Raw genomic sequence first — 21,944 nt, forward strand, 5'->3', positions numbered from 1 at the left:
GTTTTAATAAGTAATTTTTTCCCAATTTTATTACTTATTAGTATATTAAGTTTCATTTTACTGTAATTTGTTTTAAAAATAGATTTGGTGTATACAAAAGTCCAAAGTTCCAAGTTTCAAATGTTTTTATCTTGAAAGAGACATTCTGTGTCTTCCATGATTGAAATGAGAGTTTTGTTTCAAGCTTGAAATAATCCTTGACAGTTTTGAGTGTTTTGTGCTGTTCTGTATGCAGTGATGGGACATGTTTTCTTGTAGTTGACTTTTCCGAGATGTTGCAGCCTAGCCACTAATGCAGGTGGGACTGATTTATTGAGCTTTTGGGGGGACTGTTGCAGAATGTGCATAGTCTTGAATCCAATGGACATTAAGATACATAGTTTCATACAAAGATAAATCAAAATAGGACAAGTATTTTCATTTAAAGCTGAAAATACTTGTCCTATTTTGATTTGTTATCTTTGTGTGCACTCTATGATGTTGTGATCTGTACTTTAGAACACATTTCAGTGCAACTTTTAATGACTTCTAGAGTTTAGTTGTATTACTGGATGTACTTATGCTCTTTTCTTTTACTCTTACTCATGTAAGAATTAGGAGAAGCACTTTGTTCTTACAACATATAATTGCTTTTTCCTGGATTTGTGCAAAACTTGTATTTGATTTTGTTAATAATAGAAACAAAACATGGACTTGTGCTTACATCTGATTTTTGTTGGTTCTTGTTTAAATTTTTTCTTCAGGTACCAAAATAATTCTATAGGAATTTTTTAATGTTTAAATTAAATTAAATTGTGGCCAATTTTGCAGCAGGTTGGATGGCAGATAGCAATCAACATGAGTTAATATTTCAACTACTCTTATGGCCCTTGGAGGAAAACAAAGAGCAAGGCAGTTCTGCTGAATTCCCTTTGCTTTCTTTGATTAAATCTTCTAAATAGTTTAAGTTTTATCCTAGTGGAACATAGTAATCTCAGTTGGAATGTTTCTATTTTGACTGTTTTGTTCCAAGCTTGAAACAAAATCTGTTTTTCATACGGTGTATAGCCATATTATACACCATCCTTAAACTAGAAATTTTCAGATTGAATCATACATGTTATTAAAATACAAAAACAATAACAGTGGAAAAATGGCAAAATTTTAAATATTTGAATCAGCTGGAAACACCTGGATAAACAAAATACTATGTGCTAAGCCTATTAGTTAGTTAATATTGATTCTCCCCAGTGAAATAATGATTACAATTTGTTGAGATCATTCTATATATATGAATTTACAATATTATTATAATAACATGTTTTATAGTATTCTGACATTTGTCCTCATACAGGAATTATTAAAGTATTCAAAATTAGAGGATAATATAGGCTGCATTATTTTTGCTTTAATTGTAAATTAACTGCCTTGAAGTAGTTTTTGGGAGTAAAGATGGGCTACAAACTGCCAAAATAAATGGCACTATTTTTCTCCACCCTATAATAATTATGGTCACTATATATAGAAAAACTTTTAATATAATACTGCATTTTTGTTTTGCTTAGAAGTTCTTCAGGTGACTACAGTGAACATAAGCATAATATTGTAGTGGGAGAATTTATTATATGGTCAAAGGCTTGTTGAAACTATTGGTCTTCACTCAGCCAAAGCTAATCATTTTTATAGTCTGTATTTGTAGAATAATAACTGTTGGAATATTTTTTTTATTTTAACTTATTGCAAATAGTCTATAATATTTTATACATATATGTATGTATATTCTATTTATACACTTGAGTGCAGTTGCATACTAATAACATTGTTTTCAGGAAATCTAAAATCTCCACACAGACGGACATTAAGTGCAGATACCACTAAAGGGAGTAAACTGGACAACACAGGTGATGACAGTGACTCAGCTTTTGTAGCTCAAAACGATCCTTTTACAAATGTGAGTGCTTCATTGCCTCAAAAGTTTGCTACATTGCCAAGACAGAAGAATCCATTTGAAGAAAACCCTTTATCATGGGAACAAAATGTGGGCTTATTTTCGAAACCATCTGAAATAAAAAAAGAGAATAAGAAAGAGAAAAAGGAGAAGGTTAGTCTCTTTGAAAGAGTGACTGGAAAGAAAGAAGGCAAACGATCAGATAGACTTAGTAACGGAGGATCAGAAGGCTCCTCTGATTTGAAATCACCCAGTCCTTTTGCTGAAAGTCATCAGGGCAGCTTTGATTTTGATTCCACTAATCCCTTTACTACAAACTTCAAGCCAAAAAATATGCTGTTATCTAGGTAAGTTCCTTGGTTAGATGTTTTGAAGATGATGTTTTTTATTATAATGTATTTCTTATCTTTGTACAAGAAGAACATTATTTAATTTTAAAAAATAAATATTACAGTCTTGGATTGATACTTCAGTGCTGTGAAGGAACAAGCCTAGGTGGGTATTGTGGAACAATTCTGTCTGTAACAAAAAGTTTTGCCATTCTATTATACAAAAGCCAGTGTACTCTTAAAATTCAGGTTACCTAACAAAGAATTAAGGACCCCTTGTGTTTTAAATGATCAAGCAAAGCTTCAATGTAACCATTATTAAAAGGCTGAATATGTCTATGCAGCTGAACACATGTATGTATGTATGGGAAACATGTTCAAGTTTTTTTAAATTATTGAAATGCACTTACTTCCTTAGAGGACATTTCACTTTTGAAAGTGATTTTGAAGCATTGCACAACCTTTATAAACCAATGTGTCCTTTAGGTACCTGGTGCCAAATAGTACTGGACCTTATTTTTTTCTTAAAGGCATTTTAAGTAGAGCTTAGAAATGAACTGAGAACAATAAAATTGACATATAATCTGTGCCATATTTTGTTATCTCCACGGTAAAATTGGTATTTTTAGCTCTAGTTAGTATACAAGTAGTCCTTGACTTGCAATCTCAATTGAGCCGAAAATTTCTGTCATTAAACAAGACAATGAGGTTTGTCCATTTTACAAGCTTTTTTTGCCACAGTTGTTAAGTCAGTCACTGTAATTGTTAAGTTAGTAACATAATTGTTATGTGAATCTGGCTTCCCCATTGACTTCGTTTGTCAGAAGTTTGCAAAGGATGATCACATGACTCTGGGATACTGCAGCTGTTATAAGTGCATGCCAGTTGCCAAGCGTCCAGATTTTGATCACATGATCATAGAAATGCTGCAATGCTTGTAAGTGTGAAAAAAAATTATATGTTGTTGGGTTTTGTGCTGTTATAACTTCAAATGGTCTCTAAACAAATGGTTGTAAGTCAAAGACTAACTATAATGAAATTTCCAGATTGACTTAAAATAAAGTTGCATATCAATTTGCAGAATAATATGTTATTTATACTGAAGTCAGTTTACTCCTATTGAGATTTTTTTTCCACACCTCCCTTAAAGAAAGTCTTTGTAAGAAGTAATAGCTTATTTGACTTTTTACACACATTGATATAGAATCTATAGCTTGAATGACTAATTCTTTGAAAAACCTACATGAGGTCATATTGTCCGTTAACAACAATAGAGTTAATGTTTTATAATCCCAATTACACTTTTCAAAGTTTTCTCTTTTAAAGTTCCTTTATCACCTTCATTACAGTAGGCTAATGGCACTATTCATCATAGTAGCTGTCCAGGTGTTAATGTGTAGCTCTCATAGCAGTCCTGTGCACTGAACATACAGTATTTAAGAACAAATGTCAACTAAAATATTGGTTTTCCAGGATATAGATAACTCTGTGTGTAACATTTTTATAAAAAATGTTTGTTTTTATGCTACACTACAGTAGACTAATATACTAATGTGAAAATTTCTCAATTTACAGCACTTGACAGGTGTTAAAACAAAAGCATCTTTAATTTTAATGTGTTGTTAGGCCCTCTTTAGAGGGACTGTATAAGTTATTAACAAGGTCCTCTGAGACAGGAGACAGGTAATTAACAAGACCTAGAGAAAGAGAAATTTGGATAATTAACAAGCTCTTAGGCACTGGACACAGGGTAACAAATAGTTCAGTAGTTAAAGGGGACAGGTTGTTACTAGCATGATTGAATGCCAGGTTTGAGAATGTGAATAGATAGGTGTCTCAATGAAGTGTCTAATTAGATTATTATTTTGGTCACATAGTCAACCAGATGTTTAGACTGGATTTCACATTTTTATCTAACAAGTCCTTTTCAGGGACCTGAGATAGACAGATGTTGTGATTTGATGATGTTAAATGTATTGTTAAATGTATTTTGTCAATATTAATGGTATTCAGATGTTTTGGGATTGCACCTAAGGCACTTATTACTATTGGTACTATCTTTGCTTTCTTTTGCTACAGTTGTTCCTCTTCTATTTGCAGGTCTTTTTATTTTATTATTTTCTTCAGTTCTTTTTCTTCTATTTTCATTGTTTCTTAGAGAGGTTCCATCATTTCTACTTTGGTTCCTTTCCAATGTTGCTTATAATTTCTAGCTATGCATTACAAGTAGTTGGAAGATTTCTCAGGTCATCTGTTCTATCTTTCTGCTTGGTAAAAGTTCTACTAAAGCATATCAGACAAATGTTTCTCCAGCCTCAGCTTGAAGATCTTTAGTGAAGGAGAACCTGCCACTTAATTAGACTCTTTCATCAGTTGAAGTGAAAGAGACGCCTACCTTCTGAAGGTTAATGGACCAAATCTTCCCTGATCAACTAAAATGATGTGACACTTACTTAAATGATATCATTGTCTATAGTGAAAGCTGGGAAAACCATTTAATGCATTGGAAAAAGTAGCAACAAGTCTCCAAAAAGCTAGTTTTACAATAGATCCAACAAAATGTCATCTGGATTATAAAGAAATCAAATATTTAGTTTTTTGGTAGCGAATTGAATCCTAACAGATGAAGAGAACCCAAATAAACAATATAGCTAAAGAGAACCCAATTAAAGAACTGTGTGGAGCACCTTAGGTGCTTTATAGTTAATTAGGTAATTTATACATATTCATGTATAAATATTGAAAATTCAAAAGCATTCACAAACTTTTAAGCCCACTGTATATTTTCTTTAAAAAGGGTTTAATTTTATAATTTTATAATTCATATAATGTTATGATTTTCAGCTTTTTAAAAGTATATGATGTTGATTATGGTGAAATATATTCTAAAAATGAGTAGTAATTGAAACACCTTGAATAAGGAACTAAATGAAGGAATAGCTAGTATAATTTTGGAAATATATGTTTTTCCCACTAGTGCAAAATCAAATCAGTAATTTTTAGCATATTAAATAATGTTCAATGTTCAATGTTCTGTATTATGGCAATACAAAAAAGTGGTTTGACTTGTGTTTTGTACTCTGCATTGATAACTTATGTTTTGAAATGTTCTTTTGCTACTTCAAACCTTAAAAAAATATTTAGGAAAAATCAAATGTCTTAATTTCCATCTGCTTCCTTTATCTTTCTGCTTTCTTTTTGTCTGAAAGTCTCAGCAACATTATTTTCTTCATCTGTGAATGTTCATGTTTCTGAATAGTGATGGAATTTAATGTTAGGCATACTACTTTATATCAGGCATTAATTTATATCAGGCATTGATTTAATCTGCTCATAATAAAACAAAGTTTCAAACAGTATTAATATTGCCTACTTGGGATCTATTCCTTGCCATGTTTTGAAAATGTTATTCATAGTTTGATGTTTGTTATGGTAATTATTGTTTACAAAAGAACTTCACTGAAATGAACCACATAATTTCAGATGGAAACTTAAATTTAACAAAAGTTAATAATAAAGTATCTTAATTTTAGTAGATTAGATTTGGAAAAGGCAATAATTTCAGTTATATTTATAAAATTTATTTAATATGTATAGTAATTATATATTTTCCTTTTCTCAAATTGTCCATTTATTCCAGAATTCTAGCACACACAATGTTCCTGTTCACCCTGTTTTTATATACTACTGTAAAATGTTTCTGTATAAATTGTATCTTCAATATATAATATGGTTTGATTTTTAAAATGGACACCATTTTATGATATTTGTTTAACTTAGTTTATCTTAGCAGCATATCATCTTGATGTTATATATAATAGTCTTTTTAAGGCAGGGAAAGAAAATTTGGGGGAACAGGCTCACACTTTTGAGGAGATTTAGGGTAACATTGGGCAGTTAAGAATATAAAAGGTAGATGAAGACAATTTACACATGTCTGTTCTCGATTTTATAATAATTTGGGGTGGAGTTGGGAGAGGGGATGAGAATCACTTTAACTATGTAAACTTACTTCAGGCTTGCATTAGAGTTTTGTGTTTTGAAGCCTAAAATGGCTTTTAGCAGTCTCACCAGAAAAGTATGTTTGGGATAAACTCTAGGACTGTTATGGCGAATCTATGGCACTCATGCCACAGGTGGCACACACAGCCATATTGGTGAGCATGCAAGCTCTGCTCCGGCATGCATGCGTGTGCTGGCCAGCTGATTTTTGGGCCTTTGGGACCCACCAGAAGTAGGGAAACAGGCTGTTTCCTGCCTCCGGACAACCTGGGGGGGGAGGGGGAAGGTCCATTTTTTGCTGTCCCCAGGCTCCAGAGCCTTTCTAGGAGTCTGGGAAGGGATAAAATGGCCTTCCCACCTCCTGGAGATCCTCCGGAGGCTGGATATGGCCAGTTTGCCAACTTCCCCTGGAAGTAGCTTTTTGTTTTCACCAGAAGTTAGCAAATGGGCCATTTCTGGCCTCTGGAAGGTCTCCGGCGTGGGGTGGTGAAAGCCATATTCGGCTTCCCCAGCCGCCCAGAAAGGCTCTAGAGCAGCAAAAAATGGGCCTTCCAGTTCCATCAGAAGTTGGCAAACGTTTCCGGCCTTCAGAGGGCCTCTGGGGAGTGGGGGGAGGGTTGCGCGTGCATGCATGGGGGCATGGCGGATAGAATTATGGATGTGGGCATACACACGCACAATCCTCACTCTCCCCCCTCCCCCCCCGGTTCCTGGCACATGATGGCAAAAAGGTTAGCCATCACTGCTCTAGGAACAACAACAAAAAATGGGAAAATAGGAGTTTTGGACATCATGTTGCTTAGGGTAAAAACGTTGGAATATATTTTGCAGATATGAGCAATCATAACTTGGCATATAAGATAATTGTAATATTTTTCTAATATTTTGATTTTGGAAGCCTGATAATTTTGGGTAATTTACTCATATTATTAAAATGTAAAGGCAAACAACACTCACATAAAAGCATACTGCTACTCTTGTGACCTGGTTTGTTGATAATATTGTTCACATGGGTTTGCTTCCGCTATACCCATACTGTTTCTATGTTCCAAACCTCCAGAAGTACTTAGAAGAAAGTTAATTTCTGTTTTCACATCTGCCCACTTGAGATACTGTAAACCAAGAGCAGACATCTCTGTTAACAGCCCGAGTATCTATAGCTCCTACAACAAAAATATTACCCTACATTTATACAAAAGTTTAAAAAGTAATTATACAAATTGATGTTTCTTAACAGATGTTTTTTTACTGCCAAAACGTATCTTAAGACTATTATATTTTGAGTCATTCTTGTGAATTTCCCTGTAATCATTTTGAGAGAATTAAAAATGATACAAGTTACACTTTTTCTAGTTTCTAACAAATTATATTTTGTTATTTAGAATTAATAATGATTTGAATTCATGGAAATTAGAAATATCAACTCTCTAGCTGCTAGGGATAAATGACTTTTTCCTTAATTCTTCATTTGAGGACAGAGCTAAATTGCAATATTGTTTCTTCAAAGGAGAAAATGGCAACCAGCTGTTTTAATCCATTGTTAAATCAGTACCTATGGGATCATTGCACTGATAACCTTAGGCTTATAAAGATATTTTATTCTACTTTCTTTCAACTTTTTCTTCCTCTCTGATAACACCTTAACAAATTCTTCTGGAAGGAAAACTAATATCCTCATCCTCATCCTAACTATATTCTTGCTACATGGACACAAAGCTCCAGAGGGGCAACCTTTACGGTTTTGTTTTGTTTTTAGGACAGCTATCCCTTTCATTGAAAATCTGGTATAAACTTCAGCCAATTTTCACATAGCATTTATTCTAGATAAAGAAGGGTCTATAGGAATCAATGTGTTTTAATGTCATTAAAGTTGGAATAGGGTCAGCTAACTCTCAACTTAACCACTCTTAGTATATGTGTTTACATTAACATATATTTTAAAATGCTACAGCCAAATAGTTTTCTATGATGTATAGTATTTGCATATAATGTATATATAGTTTACTGCTTCTTACTATGGCTTTATAGTAAAGAAGAGTGTGTTTGTGTTTGTTTTGTAACCAGAATAGTAGAACATTATTACCATGCACGGTCATTTCTTGAGTTCACATATGGTCTGATAATGTCTTGTAAGGGTTTGAACTCTATTATTCATATAGCTCTAAAAGACAACCAAATTTTCTGTTTGCTGCACATGTTAAATATTAACACATGTTAACTTTTAAAAAGATAGTGCTCTTTAGAAAAATTGTCTGGTTTTGAAAAATCTGGGGAAGGATGATATATGGAAAAAAAAGAGCAACCATTAATGTTGAGATCACATTCTTCTAAATATTTATTATATAATACATACTTTTATTACTTCCATAGTCTTAACATGAATTCCGAAAGCTCTGAAGAATTTCAAAAAACAATGGTAAGTAACCACTTGCTTGATTCCATTTGATATTGAAAGAGGATATCCAGTGTTTAAAGCTTTGTTGTTTAAAACTTTGTTGTTTTTAACTGACGGATTGGACTCTAATTTAATAGTACAAATGCAGATTTTCTTTCCTGAATTAATCCAGAACCCTATCTAGTCCAATACATTTATTTCCTTCTTGAAATGGACAATTCAGAAACAAGTTTTTTTTTTCTTGTTGATTATTTTGACGTGAGATATATTATCCACAATAGATGTGGTTAGTAATTTAAAGGTATAAATAGCCTGTTCTTCATGAATTTGTGGCAAGTGGTTTCATGAATCAAACCACATATTAAAAGTTTGGGTGAAAAGCAGAATACTGCAGTCTATATCCATACCTGATATGCTTAAGAAAGGATTCTGCATGCCTACTTATGTGTTTTCTTAATATTTTTAAGTACGCAAGGAATAACAATTAACTTAAAATTCCTAACATAAAAAGGATGAATTTGTACCTGTATAAATATAGACTGTTTCTCATACTGCTTGAATACATAAGTGAGTGATATGACTGGCCTGCACAGAGAGACTGCTTTTCTCTTATATTTAAGATGGGCAACCTTTTAGGCAGAACTTTTTTCTAGAAGCAAAGTACAGGTGAAATGCTCCCGTTTCGGACCAGATTGCCCAGATTGTGGTTCGGAGAACCGGTAGCAAAAATCCCTGTCCCCGCCCCAGCTGAGCCACACAATCATCAGAGGTTTGTTTTTTTTTAACTTTTAAAAGCATTTTTTCTTTGGTCGAAAAAATGCTTTTAAAAGTAAAAAAAAAGCCTTTTTTAAAAAAAGGCTTTTTAAAAAAAGCCTTTTGATGATCATGCAGGTCAGCTGGGATCGTCAGAACCCTTTAAAAGCTTTTTTCCCTCTGGCGATCCCAGCTGAGTTGCCTGATCATTACAGGCTTTTAAAAGTTTGGCCAAAGAGGTTGTAGAAAAAATGCTTTTAAAAGTAAAAAAAAAAAGTTGGCCACGCCCACTCAGTCACATTACCCCCCCACCAAGCCACGCCCACAGAACCGGTAGTAACAAATTTTACATTTCACCCCTGAAGCAAAGGCTATAGTAGATGGAACAGTGATAGACAATAGAAACAACCAAATACCACATTTGGCTGGGGGTAGGGTTTATCACTTTCCCTTTTTGTTTTGGGGAAAGTTTAACTTTTTTTAAGATTGTTTTTACGCTTTTTAAAATACTTTCCTGCCTTAAAATGGGAATAAATTGTTTTATCAGTTTTAAGTGTTTGCAGTATATGTTGTGGCAGTTATGGCAGCTACAAAAAAAATGCTCAAGGGTCAAAGCTGCCTAGCTTTACTGTATGTTAAGGGAAAATTAATTATCTAACTTTATTTATGTTGCTATATATTTCTCCCCGGTTTCTTGCTTTCTAATCTGAAGAGATTAACCTCCCTCGGCCTCTATTTATATTGAATGGATTCATACATTCTCAACTATATTACCTGTTGTTTTTCACCTTGGTTATATATTTTTAATTGGGTGACTAGATACAGAATAATATTTCTTCACACAAGCTTGTCAGTTTGATGGAAATATGAACTTTTATTCATTAAATTCATTGGAATATATATTTTAAGAAGGAAATACATTAGAAGGTAACAGAAATACTGGAAGATGACAATGCATGAGCACTTTTGAACCTAAGTTCCCTAATCCCTTTTCATCCTTTTGCTTTTTGTTTATTCGAAGATAATATACTCAATTATTATTCGCTAAATCCAAGTCCTATGGGTCTTTTTAAGTGGTTTAGGAAAGTTAATCCAAATGTGAATTCTAGATTGATTAATAAATATTACAAGATGATAATCAAGAAACATTTATTTATTTATTAAAAATAAACTCAATCATAAAAGACTCCCAGTAGAGTACAAAGAGCAACAGCGACAAACCAGAATGAAAAAAGAAAATGTAATTTAGAATTAATGAAAAAAAAAATTGCAGGTAGAACTCACTTTGCAACCCAATTGAGACTGGAATTTTCCTGTCTAAGTGATGTGGTAATTAGGCAAAACAGCATTAGTGACAACAGTTTTGGTAGTCCCTGTTGCTGTCACTAAGCCAGGACTGTGCTGTAGTTAGGCAAGGCTTTCACACTTCTCCTACCCTGCTAGCACACTTCTGCTTCAACTCATCCCTTCTCTCTCCCAACATTTCTGCTCTTTTGACCTCACTGCACTCTCCCACTCCCACTGCCCTTGCCAACCTGGGCATTTCCATCTTATCAGCAATGGGAGGAAGACAACAGACTGACTAAAGAGGAGCTAGATGGGTGAGGCAGTTGAAACATGCCTTGTATTTGTAAATGTGGGCAAGTTGCCAAGTGCCTGCATAACAAATATTATTATTTACCCAATATTTCAAAGCTTTTTACTGTATGTCTGTGCTTCTATATTATTATTCAGAACAATATAACAAATTTCTAAAAAAAACTATTTTACTTTTGAAGTCCAAATTATGGGAATACATTGTCTAGAAGGCACTTTTCAGGAAATTTAAAACATAACTATTGTAAGAATTCAAAGATTGTAAATTAATTATTAAATATTAAACTTAACAAATAAGTTTGAAGTAATTTAGATAGTGTTCTTTCGATGACTTACATTGTAGTTTTCCCCTGGGAAATGGTATTTTATATATTTGTTTTGTTTCGTTAGTGCCATCACCTGTGACTGAATGAGAGGTAGCCCATTGAAAAGAAAGCCCAATTAAAAAGCCAAAAGGAGAATGGAAAAGTAAAACAAGAGATGTGAAAGCGGTTTCAATTATATTCCCAAAACAAAGTTCCTCATTAGAATAAACAAATGATCAAAGAATGCCAAGTTCAAATGTTATCTTTGCTTTTTCCAGCAGCAGCTATCAGTTTGTACCCAAATAATACTTGATTATCAGGCTTTCTCTACACGCTTGCTAGCTTGAAACTTTTTCTCTTATTCTTTATTGAATTTGATATCAGTATTGTTGGGAAATGGCATAGAATATTTATTTTTAGTTAATTTGTCCTCATTTACTGAAAAAGATAGTAAAATCATGCAGATCTCAGTCACTATATTAGTTGTGTAGACATAGTTGTTTTACTTGTGACTGTGCATATGTTTTGATCTAAATGAACAGAAATGAACAAAATTTAATATATTCAACCATCTGCAGTATATAATTAAAATGGTATCTCTTCTGCCAACTGTTACAAAGTTGGAAACAGAAAAAAAATGATTATCTGAAATATGAACATATTTTTAAGTGCGAATGAATATATACATACAATATTATTACTTATATAATTCAGAGCGACAAAAAGTATGGATCACCATTTCTTTTAGATTTTGGAACTTATGTCTATGATACTGTAAACTTCTCCCAGTCATAAGTATTTATAAAGTTGCAGGAGATATGCACACTATTTTGAGATGATTTCTAAAAGCAGATGAGATATAAACATAAGTAAAGCACTGTTTTTATTTTCTATTAATGATCAATCAGGAGCTCAAAAAAATTAACACTTGACTGATTTGCAGCATTTATATTGCCTCCCTCCCTCATTCTAGTTAGCTTTATTTCAAATTTCCACCTGCATATTTTAATGATATGTAAGGATAGGTGCCAAACTAAATAGAAGTAATTTAAATAAAAGAGATTCAAACTGAATTATTGTGCATTTGATGTAGTTTAGCTCCCTAAATCACAAATGATTTTGGTGTTATTTTTTATGATCGTATTCCAGATACAAACAAAAAGCTTAATCTGATTTAAAGGCCATATGATAAGTAGTTAAATATCTCACATTCATAGCAGAAATTCTGGTTTTTACTAGTAGACAAGTTGAGGAATTTGCTTTTATGCTGACAGCATAAAACTGTTTTATTTGTAGATAACAAATAACAAAAATTTCAATTTCATTTGAGAAGCAGTGTATAATAATCTGTTTTCGATGTAATGTTTTAGAATAGAATAGAATTCTTTATTGGCCAAGTGTGATTGGACACACAAGGAATTTGTCTTTCGTGCATATGCTCTCAGTGTACATAAAAAGAAAAGATATATTTGTCAAGAATCATAAGGTACAACACTTAATGTAGTCATAGTTTAATAAATTGTTTCTTTATTCAAATTTGGTTATATTGATACAATGGAGCTTAATTTTGAATTGATACATAGAAACATATGCAAACGCATATGCACAGTAAACGAAGTACCGTAATCTATGCATAATCAATAGTTTATTTATTTATTTATTCATTAATCAAATTGATACAGCCTTTCAAGAAGTTTCTCTGGGCAGCATATAATAATTGAATATAAACAACACACATATAAAAAATCATTATAACAATATACAAATTAGTATTAAAATTAAATATTTAAAAACTTAAGCATATCTTTTATTCTTCCATTTAAAGAAAAAGATCTGTATATGACCAGCCATACAAGACAAATTTCAGATATTCTATTTTTTACTAAGTGTTGCATTGCAATATTGACAGTTTATCGCTATCCTTAAATTTAGATATTGCAGTTACTTTGGTCAATCTGGTAGAGAAACATGTATACTTACAGAGTCATTATCCCACTGAATCTTGCAAATATTCTGATTTTTCTATTAAAACTCTGGTAGGACTAAAATGTACAGTACTTAGACAAACAATGCTTTAGAAGTACCATAAATCTTCGCACCTTTAAGATTCAGTTCTGAAAGAAAGGCAGTTCAAACTTTTTTTAGATATGTATTGAATAAACGATTCCAATCCCTACATTACCAGGATAGACAAAGGTTGGCATATAAAATTGTTCAGATAAGGTATACAAAATGGAACAAGGGGGAATTTGCATATTCTTTCATTAGGTTACAGAATTAGAACATGTTGTCAGATTATAATGATGAATAGAACAGACATTAAGGTATTTTGGTCAAGAGATGTTTCCTTTTTTTCAAACTGCATGAAAATTTTCCAGTCATATTCATTCATCAGGTAGCAGTCTAAATACTTCAGATACATATCTGGAATCTTGCAAATGGTCTTCCCATTTTGTATATTAGAAAGTAATTGTCCACATCCAAATGTTTCACTTACTTTTAAATGCCATTTTAAATCTATACCTATATGCCTGTATCAGTCTATTAGTGTGAATAGTTTCAAAAAGGCAGAAGAATTCATTGATATATTTGATTAGCTCAACTTGAATTGATGATTTGCTCAACTTGAATTGATGATTTGAATGTATTAATTGTCATCTAGATAATTAAGCAAGAGAGAGCATTTTTATATCATAGAATTTACCTCATATATGCAGTAATACTTTCAATTTCATTCATTCAGTTGCAGATTATTGGATGATAGTTTGGTTTCTGCGGATGTGAATTAGCCCTAACCTGCTGTTTAAATATAGAAAGTGACAAATACAAGCAAATCTTAAAATAGAGCCTGAATTCATTAAAAAGAGGCATGTAGCATTATCTCACTGTTGGGAAGCAACCAAGAAATGTTTTTGAGTCATGTCTATTATCCATTTTAATCATATTGGGTTCTTTTCAAATATAGACTAGTTGCCTTGCATCATCATCTGCCAGGAAAGTGGGAAATAGTCCAGAGAAATGTTCACTTAATAACACTGCACTGTGGATCCCAGATGGAGGCCTCTTTCACTTAGATCTCAATTACAATCTGCTCCTGCTTTTGGTGCAGACCGACAGTGAGAGATGGAAAAAAATGATGTTCTGTAAATTCCTTAGTATTTGTATTTTCTTGCAACTTTCTTATTGAAGTTCTGCCAGAATTAATCAGCTGAACCATTCTGATAGTTGCAGGATTTACGCAGAATTCTCTGGGTTGTTTTATATATTTATTTGTTGCTTTTGTGTGAGTATTTGTGTCCCGATTTTCAATTAACTAGCTATTCACATACAACAAAAGAGAGGGGGGGGCTGTCATCAGGTTTACAAACTAAAAAAAAAAAGCAAGATATACAAGCAAAGGGAGTGGATGAGATCAGTTCTTCAAGGCCAGAACAAAGTGATAAACTATACCCAGGATTTGTGACCAGCTGGGCAAGCCTAATCTTCATTCCTCTAATTCTTTATTGAATGGCAATTATTTGTTCCTGTTTCTTTCACTTTTCCCCTTTTCAGGCTCAAGTCTACAAGTTGTTGCAGCTAAGGGTTTCTATCTACATAGAAAGATATAGCTGTTCTTTTCCTTGCTTATGAATATAGTTAGCCTGATCGTTCCAGTACTTCACAGTTATAATAGTTGCTCTAGTTCCTTAATTGGTAGCAGAAACTACAGTATGTTCTTTTTTGCTTGTTTTCTTATATCAAGGCTAATTTTTTCCATACCATTGACCAATTGTACAATGGATATATAAATACAAATCAGAATTTGATTTAAATAGATTTTTTTTGGGAATAGCAAGTTTGATAGAAACAATAGAAAAATACTAAATCTTATCATTATTGATATCCAGTGGCTGATATGAGAAAATGTGTGAAACAGTTGTTCCTTCCTGCTACCTATAAACATTACAACTTCTAGTGAGGAACAAATAAAATAGCTTTCCTGATTTGTTCGTCTTTGCTTCAGTTATAAAATTGCATATGTTGCTTACATGGAAATTTGTACCCAGAAAGACTCATATAGTGAATAATTCTGAAATTGTATGGTTAAAATTGGCTCTGATGTAGAAATATTACCTGCAGCTTCCACATGGTAGTAATATAAGTATCCTTGGTTTTTACCAATCCATATGACATATGGGACACATTTACTAAATGCTCTCTACATTTCTTTAGAAATGGAGTTCTAATTATTCATTAATTCGTGAAATTTGTGACCCTGTACATCACCCTGTACAGTGCTATATAGGATGTGCTATGATAATAGAACAATGCTGAAATTACATGAAGTGATATGGAGAAACTGGGTTAAATACAAGTAATCCTTAATTTATGACTTATTTTTTTAACAACTCACGAATGAAGACCGACAGATTGAATGCTGTTCAACAACTGTTCAAACTTATGACAGCACTGGAAAATGACTGGCCCTCGCACTTAAGAACATTGCAGTATCCCCACAGTCATGTGAACAAAATTTGGCCACTGGGCAATTGCATGTGTTTATGATGTTTGCAGACTCCTGAGATCACATTATCACCATTTGAGACTTCCTCAGTGGCTTCTGACAGGCAAAACCAATGAGGGGAGCTGTGCAAAAATGGTGATAAAATTTAGTGTGAATCACTTAAGGACCACATCACTTAATCACAGAAGTTCCGGTCTCAGCTGAGCTTATGAGAATTACCTGTAAGCTGTTTGTTACAATAACTTGTTATATCTTCAATACAGAAACGGGTCTTGATGTATTTGCGGTATTTATGCAGAGGTGTTTGTCATAAATGCATTTCTTTGCTCTTAATTTAAACATGCTTCTATAATGCATACAACATTATGAATTGATGTTATGATTCACATTATGAATATGAAAAAACTTTTGTGAGGCCTCTGATCCACAATTTTCGATTAAGACAATGCTTCTAGGTCTGTCATCTTAAAGAAATATCTTTATTCTAGGATGGAAATCCTTTTGATGCTTCAACAGGATATCGTAATCTTACATATGAAGAGGTCTTACAAGAGTTGATGAAACACAAAGAACAATTGAAGAAAAAGGATACCCACATTCGTGAACTTGAGGATTATATTGACAATCTTTTAGTACGAGTAATGGAAGAAACTCCAAGTATTCTACGAGTGCCATATGAACCTTCTCGGCGAGCTGGCAAATTTTCAAAAACCTAAGCTAAAGCCAACACTCCTTGGTATTAATTAAGAAGATGGATCACTTAGTCCAGTGTTTTGATATTGTAAATTTCATATTCATGCATTTTACTCCAAATTTAAGTTAGTATTAGTTCTTGAATCTGTATATAAACTCCAGGTTTTATAAGGTGAAATGTAAACTCCTTTTGCTGCAAAACATTCCTTTACCTTGAACATGTACATCCAGGTATGCTTTATTTTCAAAATATTATGGTTAGTTTGGATAATACTGTACAATAGTCATCTAATATACAGTACATACTTGAATATTTATTTTGCACTTCAATCAAACACTTTGGAGTTTTGCAGCATGTTGCCAGAATGAATGTGCAGAGTCAGAATGTGTTTTGCAGCTCTTAATATGAAGGAAAATGTGAAGTACTTTAGGAATTACTACTAAATGAGGCGATAATATATTTTTGCCTAAGGAGATGCACAATATTGATCCTTAATGTAGAGCTTGAAACAATTACACTTGTGCTCTTGAAGAAATGTGAGCTTTTCAAATGGCAAATTCCATAATCTATATCGATGGACCAGAACTTAATATACAAAGGTACAGCATGCCATTGGTTTAAGCATACATATGCATATTTAAAAAGAGAGAAATAAAGCAAAAGAAACTAGTGGATAATACCTCATTTGTTTAGACTATAAGAAGTATGAGGAGAAAAGCTGACAAGAACATAACAGTCTAAATATTAATATGTCATTGTCAGCCAACCTATACATGTGTGTTTAGGGATTTGTCTGTATACACATATACATATGCATAAACATATGCATCATTTGGGTTCTGCAATATTTGAGACAACCAATTGAGATTAACTTGCTTGTTTTCTCCAATATAGGAAATAATTTTTTAAAATAGATTGCAATTATTTCAGTACTGTATTCTGTGTCAGAGTCAAATATTGTCCTCTATTAAAGAACGATGGACATATTTGACTCAGCATTTCTCCAACTAAATAAATGTATGTGCATTGTTGTGCAACTATTTCAAAGTGGTAAATGCAATTCTAATGGAAAATATTGCCATACAGAAAATATTGTTTACTATATTGTAGTCAAAAAGTTATTCCTTTATTTTATAAAAATTCAGGCAGAATGATTGCTAGTATGAAGTGCAAATAGGCTTTGACATAAGGAGGATGCAGTGTTGGGAAGAATGAAATGATGTTTTTGTTCAATTTTCTTCTTGATTGTATAATGAACATTTTTTTCATGCACAAACATATTAAGGATTTCTATGGAGAAGAATGGAAAATATTTTCCCTTTTTCAGAGTAATAATAATTTCAATTCAGAAAGTTTTGTTTTTGATTATGTATTACTGATTAAAACCCTTTTGTAACTAAAATAGGTTAATGTATTATCAGAAGGAGCAAATGTTCCTTGTATTTTTAAATTTCCCTACCCACATTAAGCAGCATGTTGTGCCATGAACAGAGATCCCATTTGGATTATTAGACTTTGCTTTATTTTTCGATACGGTTTGGAATAAATAAGTAAAACTTATTAAGTGGAGATAGTTTGCATACATTTTTCCTCTATAATTCAAATAATGTACAAATCCTAAACTATGCTTTATTTGTTAATGTTAACTTGTGCATTTAAAATAGGTGTTTATTTTCATAGTTTGTATAGAATATATTTTAAAAATCAGCTGGTGATTGAAAGCTTATAGATGTTGCATAGTAACACATTTAATGACTTCCACTTATATTATTTAAATTCTTGGGCCAATGACATTTAATCTGAGATTCCATTATATTACATTCATTAGGTCCTTCCTACATGTGTTCTTCAAATATACCAGATGAATGTAAATGACTTTATATGTTGGAATTTTTAATATTTAACTTTTTAAAACTTTCTAAGTTTTCAAATTAACTTGGTTAAACTTAATGGGAAATATCAAAGACTGGAGTGTAAAGTGTTTAATTCTTAGAATTAAAATAAAGTTAAGTTTTATGAAGGGTTTTGGGTTTTTTTTTGCTTAAATTCTCTATTCCTTTTAATTTCTGCTTTATACAAAAGTGAATTAAAGGATACTTTAAATTTACAATAGTTAATTATAAAAATTACAAAAGACAGGTATATTAAAAGGCATCAAAATATATTCAGTGCAATGTATATAAATAGCAACTCTATAATTTATATATTAAATGGCTTATATATTTATTAATATAATTTAAATAATGCTTTGTGATCAACTTCTTAAATATCAGTTTCGTTAGGTACATAATAATTGAAACTTCAGAAGAGGCACAAGGCTTCCTTTTATAAATGTTTTATAGAAACAAGCACAAAGTACCATCTATAATATAAATTAGCATGGAATGCCTTTAAAAGCATAATTGTTGCATCTATGTTTCTTTAACAGTATAGAAGGCAATTTTGCTTTCAATATGAGCTTATTATTCTCTGGAAAGCATATAATTCATTAATTTATTTAAAATAGAATTCTGCCTCCAAGAATGTTCCATACAAAATAAATTCTGAAGCACTGCTTAAAATCAAATTACATCTATTGAAATTACCTGATGGGTAATATTGGGAAAGCATATATTTCACACACTCTTGTGATACCTTGCACGAACATTAATTTGAACTTAATTACCATTTTTCATTGAATATAGAATTATCCATATAGTTGATTAATCTATTGCTGTTCACTTAAATCAAGGGCTATTTGTAATAGTCCAGCTATTAAAACATTGCCTGTATTTTGAAGGCTTTTCCAATTGGAGTATCTCTGTTAAGCATTTTCATGATTTCTTCCCTTCTGCCTCCATTAAAAATTTTGCTCAGATTCTTAAAAGAAATCAAATGTATGTCTTAAAGTTATTGCTGCACTGAATATTATTAACAATGTAAAATGGCTATTTATCCAAAGGCCTGTGCACAAGTTGTGCATTTGTAGAATGTTAGGAATGCAAATATATGTATTTGAAAACATGTTTTAAATATGATAATTTCCTTCTGATTTCAAAGCAACTGAAGAAAGGCCACAGCACTGATAGGAAGAAAAAGGCAGTATTAGTTCCATTAAACTATTTCTAAACATGTGATATCTTCCTGATATCCCTTTTTATGAATGTCCAATATAGTTCTAGATTTAATTACTATTATTAAAAGGTTTTAGTATGCAACTGCTATAGCACTTTATCTTTTTTTAAATTTTAAATTTTTAAATTTTTAAAATAATTTTAAAAAAAAAATAACACCATCGCACCCTAAAAGATTGTTAGCCCAATTAAATCATCTAAACCAAGTATCAAAAGAATCTCAAGTATGTATATTTCAGTTTATCATGAATGATGTATCCAATTCGTTCAGCATGGATGATTCCAGTTTTTATGTATTAGTGTGTATAGCCATATATTAAATCCCCAAACAGGTCTTGCACAAAGAAAAGTTCAGCTGTTTTGTTGAACGACGATTTTTCTCCACAAAATGGAAAGTCATGATGTAAGTTGAGCCTATGTGTTTAGAATGTGAAAATGCATGAACCATCAGTTTTGTTGCATTTGTAATCTTCAACACTTTTTAAAAATCAAAATTGTAATCCTAAATTTTAGATTTTGTCCCAGTGGTTGCTGCATGTTAAAGCACTAATAAAATGCCACTGTGTACTCCGGTCACTTGTGTCATCATCATTTTAATGTATTCAATATATGCTACATTTTACTCTGCCATATCATACATTTCATTGAAGTAGATGAAATGTATTCCATGAAATAAGATTTAGAAATTCCAATTAATTGGCCAGTGCCTGGTAAACCCCTGCAACAGGAAAAGCCGGGTATTGAACTCAATGGTTCCTGAGCAGCCTCTTTATGAAGGTGGATCCTAATTGGCACCATGATTGACAGACAGACACACACACACACACACACAGACAGAGAGCAAATGTGCCACAAAAGATGCCTGAAGCCTCAGTATTAAAAGACAAAAACCAGAACTGAGTAAACATGGTTATATGCTCACATTAGCTGATAAGAATGGTAAAGTGAGCTCACTGTTATTGTATCAGTTACAGTCTTGCTTAGGTTTAGAACTCCCTTTTAGAGAGGAGTCATGTCAGTTGGCTGCTAAAATCAGTTTGCATAATACTTTACTGAGAGAGAAGTGCCACAATCTTGTCTCATCAGAATTTGGGGAGTGACTAGGGCACTGCCCTCCCATATTATGATTTTCTTTGTATAAAGAACTCCAAGGAAGTCGAGGGGGTAAGATTTTCTGCCATATATAAATACTTTGGATCTCTGTCTTTTGTGAGGAGTGAATGGGGAAGTGACCACTTGGACCCATGAGATTGATAATCCCTCTCTGTGTGAGGGGAGTTGCCTACAGTCAAGCAGGTATATTCTCTGAAAATGCCATCTCTGGATCCTTTGTTCCTAAATTACTATTGGCCAGTCTCCAAACTTCTCCTTTGGGGATCTGGATGGAATTGATACACCTCTCCTTCTCCTCTTAGATCTCTTGTGGTTTTTGATAGCTTTGATCATAGTAACTTAGCATTGGTGATCGGGAAAATGAAACATTGCTTTACAGTGGCTCTTCTCCTTCCTAAAATGATCTGCAGTTATCGGGAAGGAAGGGTCAATCCAGTGGCCTCTGATATATCGGATATCTGCGGAGAATAAGTGGTTGATCTTGACGGGGAAAATCGGATAGAAGCAACAAGCAAACATTGCAGTAGCCCAGGTTGAGATTTGGAAGGGGAGAGTGGAGTGGCAAAAGTATCCCAAATTCACATGAAGATAGAAGGACAAACACAAACAAATCTGCAACTATTGATAGGTTAAATATACTAATAGGTAACCCTTCATCAATTAGACACTAGAGAAGTTTCTTATACTGCATTTCTTATACTACATTTCATGATCTTCACCCAAGCAGTCATAATCTTCACCCCAAACTATTGGAACAGAGTTATAGAACAGAGCTCCCTTATATTCCTATAATTTCAGATTTCAATGGCTTTGTAACTGCTGGTTACAGATCTTGACCTTCCTTAGATATCTGCCTGAAGCAGGTGCAGGTGCATTATTTTACAAGGTTAGTATACAATGACTTTGTTTCAATATAAGGTATTTTTATATTGACTGTATATGTTGACAATAGAATATAGTCATGAATCAGCAAAATTTTGTTAAAGACTGCATCACAAACTTCATATAATGATATATGCAATTTTGTATAATTTTACATGTATACATAATTCAATGATTATGTTTCTAAATATTAAAACAAGTTATCTTACTCATAGTCAGTCAGATCTTCAGTTTAATCACTTAAAAATAAAGAACGTGATCACTTTAGAGGACATTTAGTCAATTTCCAATTGTGCTAAGACAGGAGCACTTTCATTTAGCAGAGATTAAT

The 21,944-nt window shown here is 32.5% G+C and overlaps 1 protein-coding gene across 4 annotated transcripts in view; it reads left to right on the forward strand.

Annotated features, from left to right (window-relative positions):
* RAB11FIP2 (RAB11 family interacting protein 2) overlaps window positions 1-21,944 on the forward strand; it is a 141,862-nt gene that overhangs the window by 12,962 nt on the left and 106,956 nt on the right. For 2 of the 4 annotated variants that reach the window (XR_009155812.1, XM_058189035.1), the window contains exons 3-4: window positions 1,809-2,274; window positions 8,629-8,674. Coding sequence is in view for 3 of the 4 variants with exons in the window: in XM_058189035.1 (XP_058045018.1) it covers window positions 1,809-2,274; window positions 8,629-8,674 (512 nt within the window). In the remaining variant the exon portion in view is untranslated. Of the gene's footprint in view, window positions 1-1,808; window positions 2,275-8,628; window positions 8,675-16,299; window positions 20,195-21,944 lie in introns of those variants that run through there. The other 2 variants (XM_058189034.1, XM_058189036.1) reach the window with 2 other exon arrangements.

Source organism: Ahaetulla prasina, chromosome 6 (genome assembly GCF_028640845.1).
Source record: "Ahaetulla prasina isolate Xishuangbanna chromosome 6, ASM2864084v1, whole genome shotgun sequence".
In the NCBI taxonomy this organism is placed as follows: Eukaryota; Metazoa; Chordata; class Lepidosauria; order Squamata; family Colubridae; genus Ahaetulla; species Ahaetulla prasina.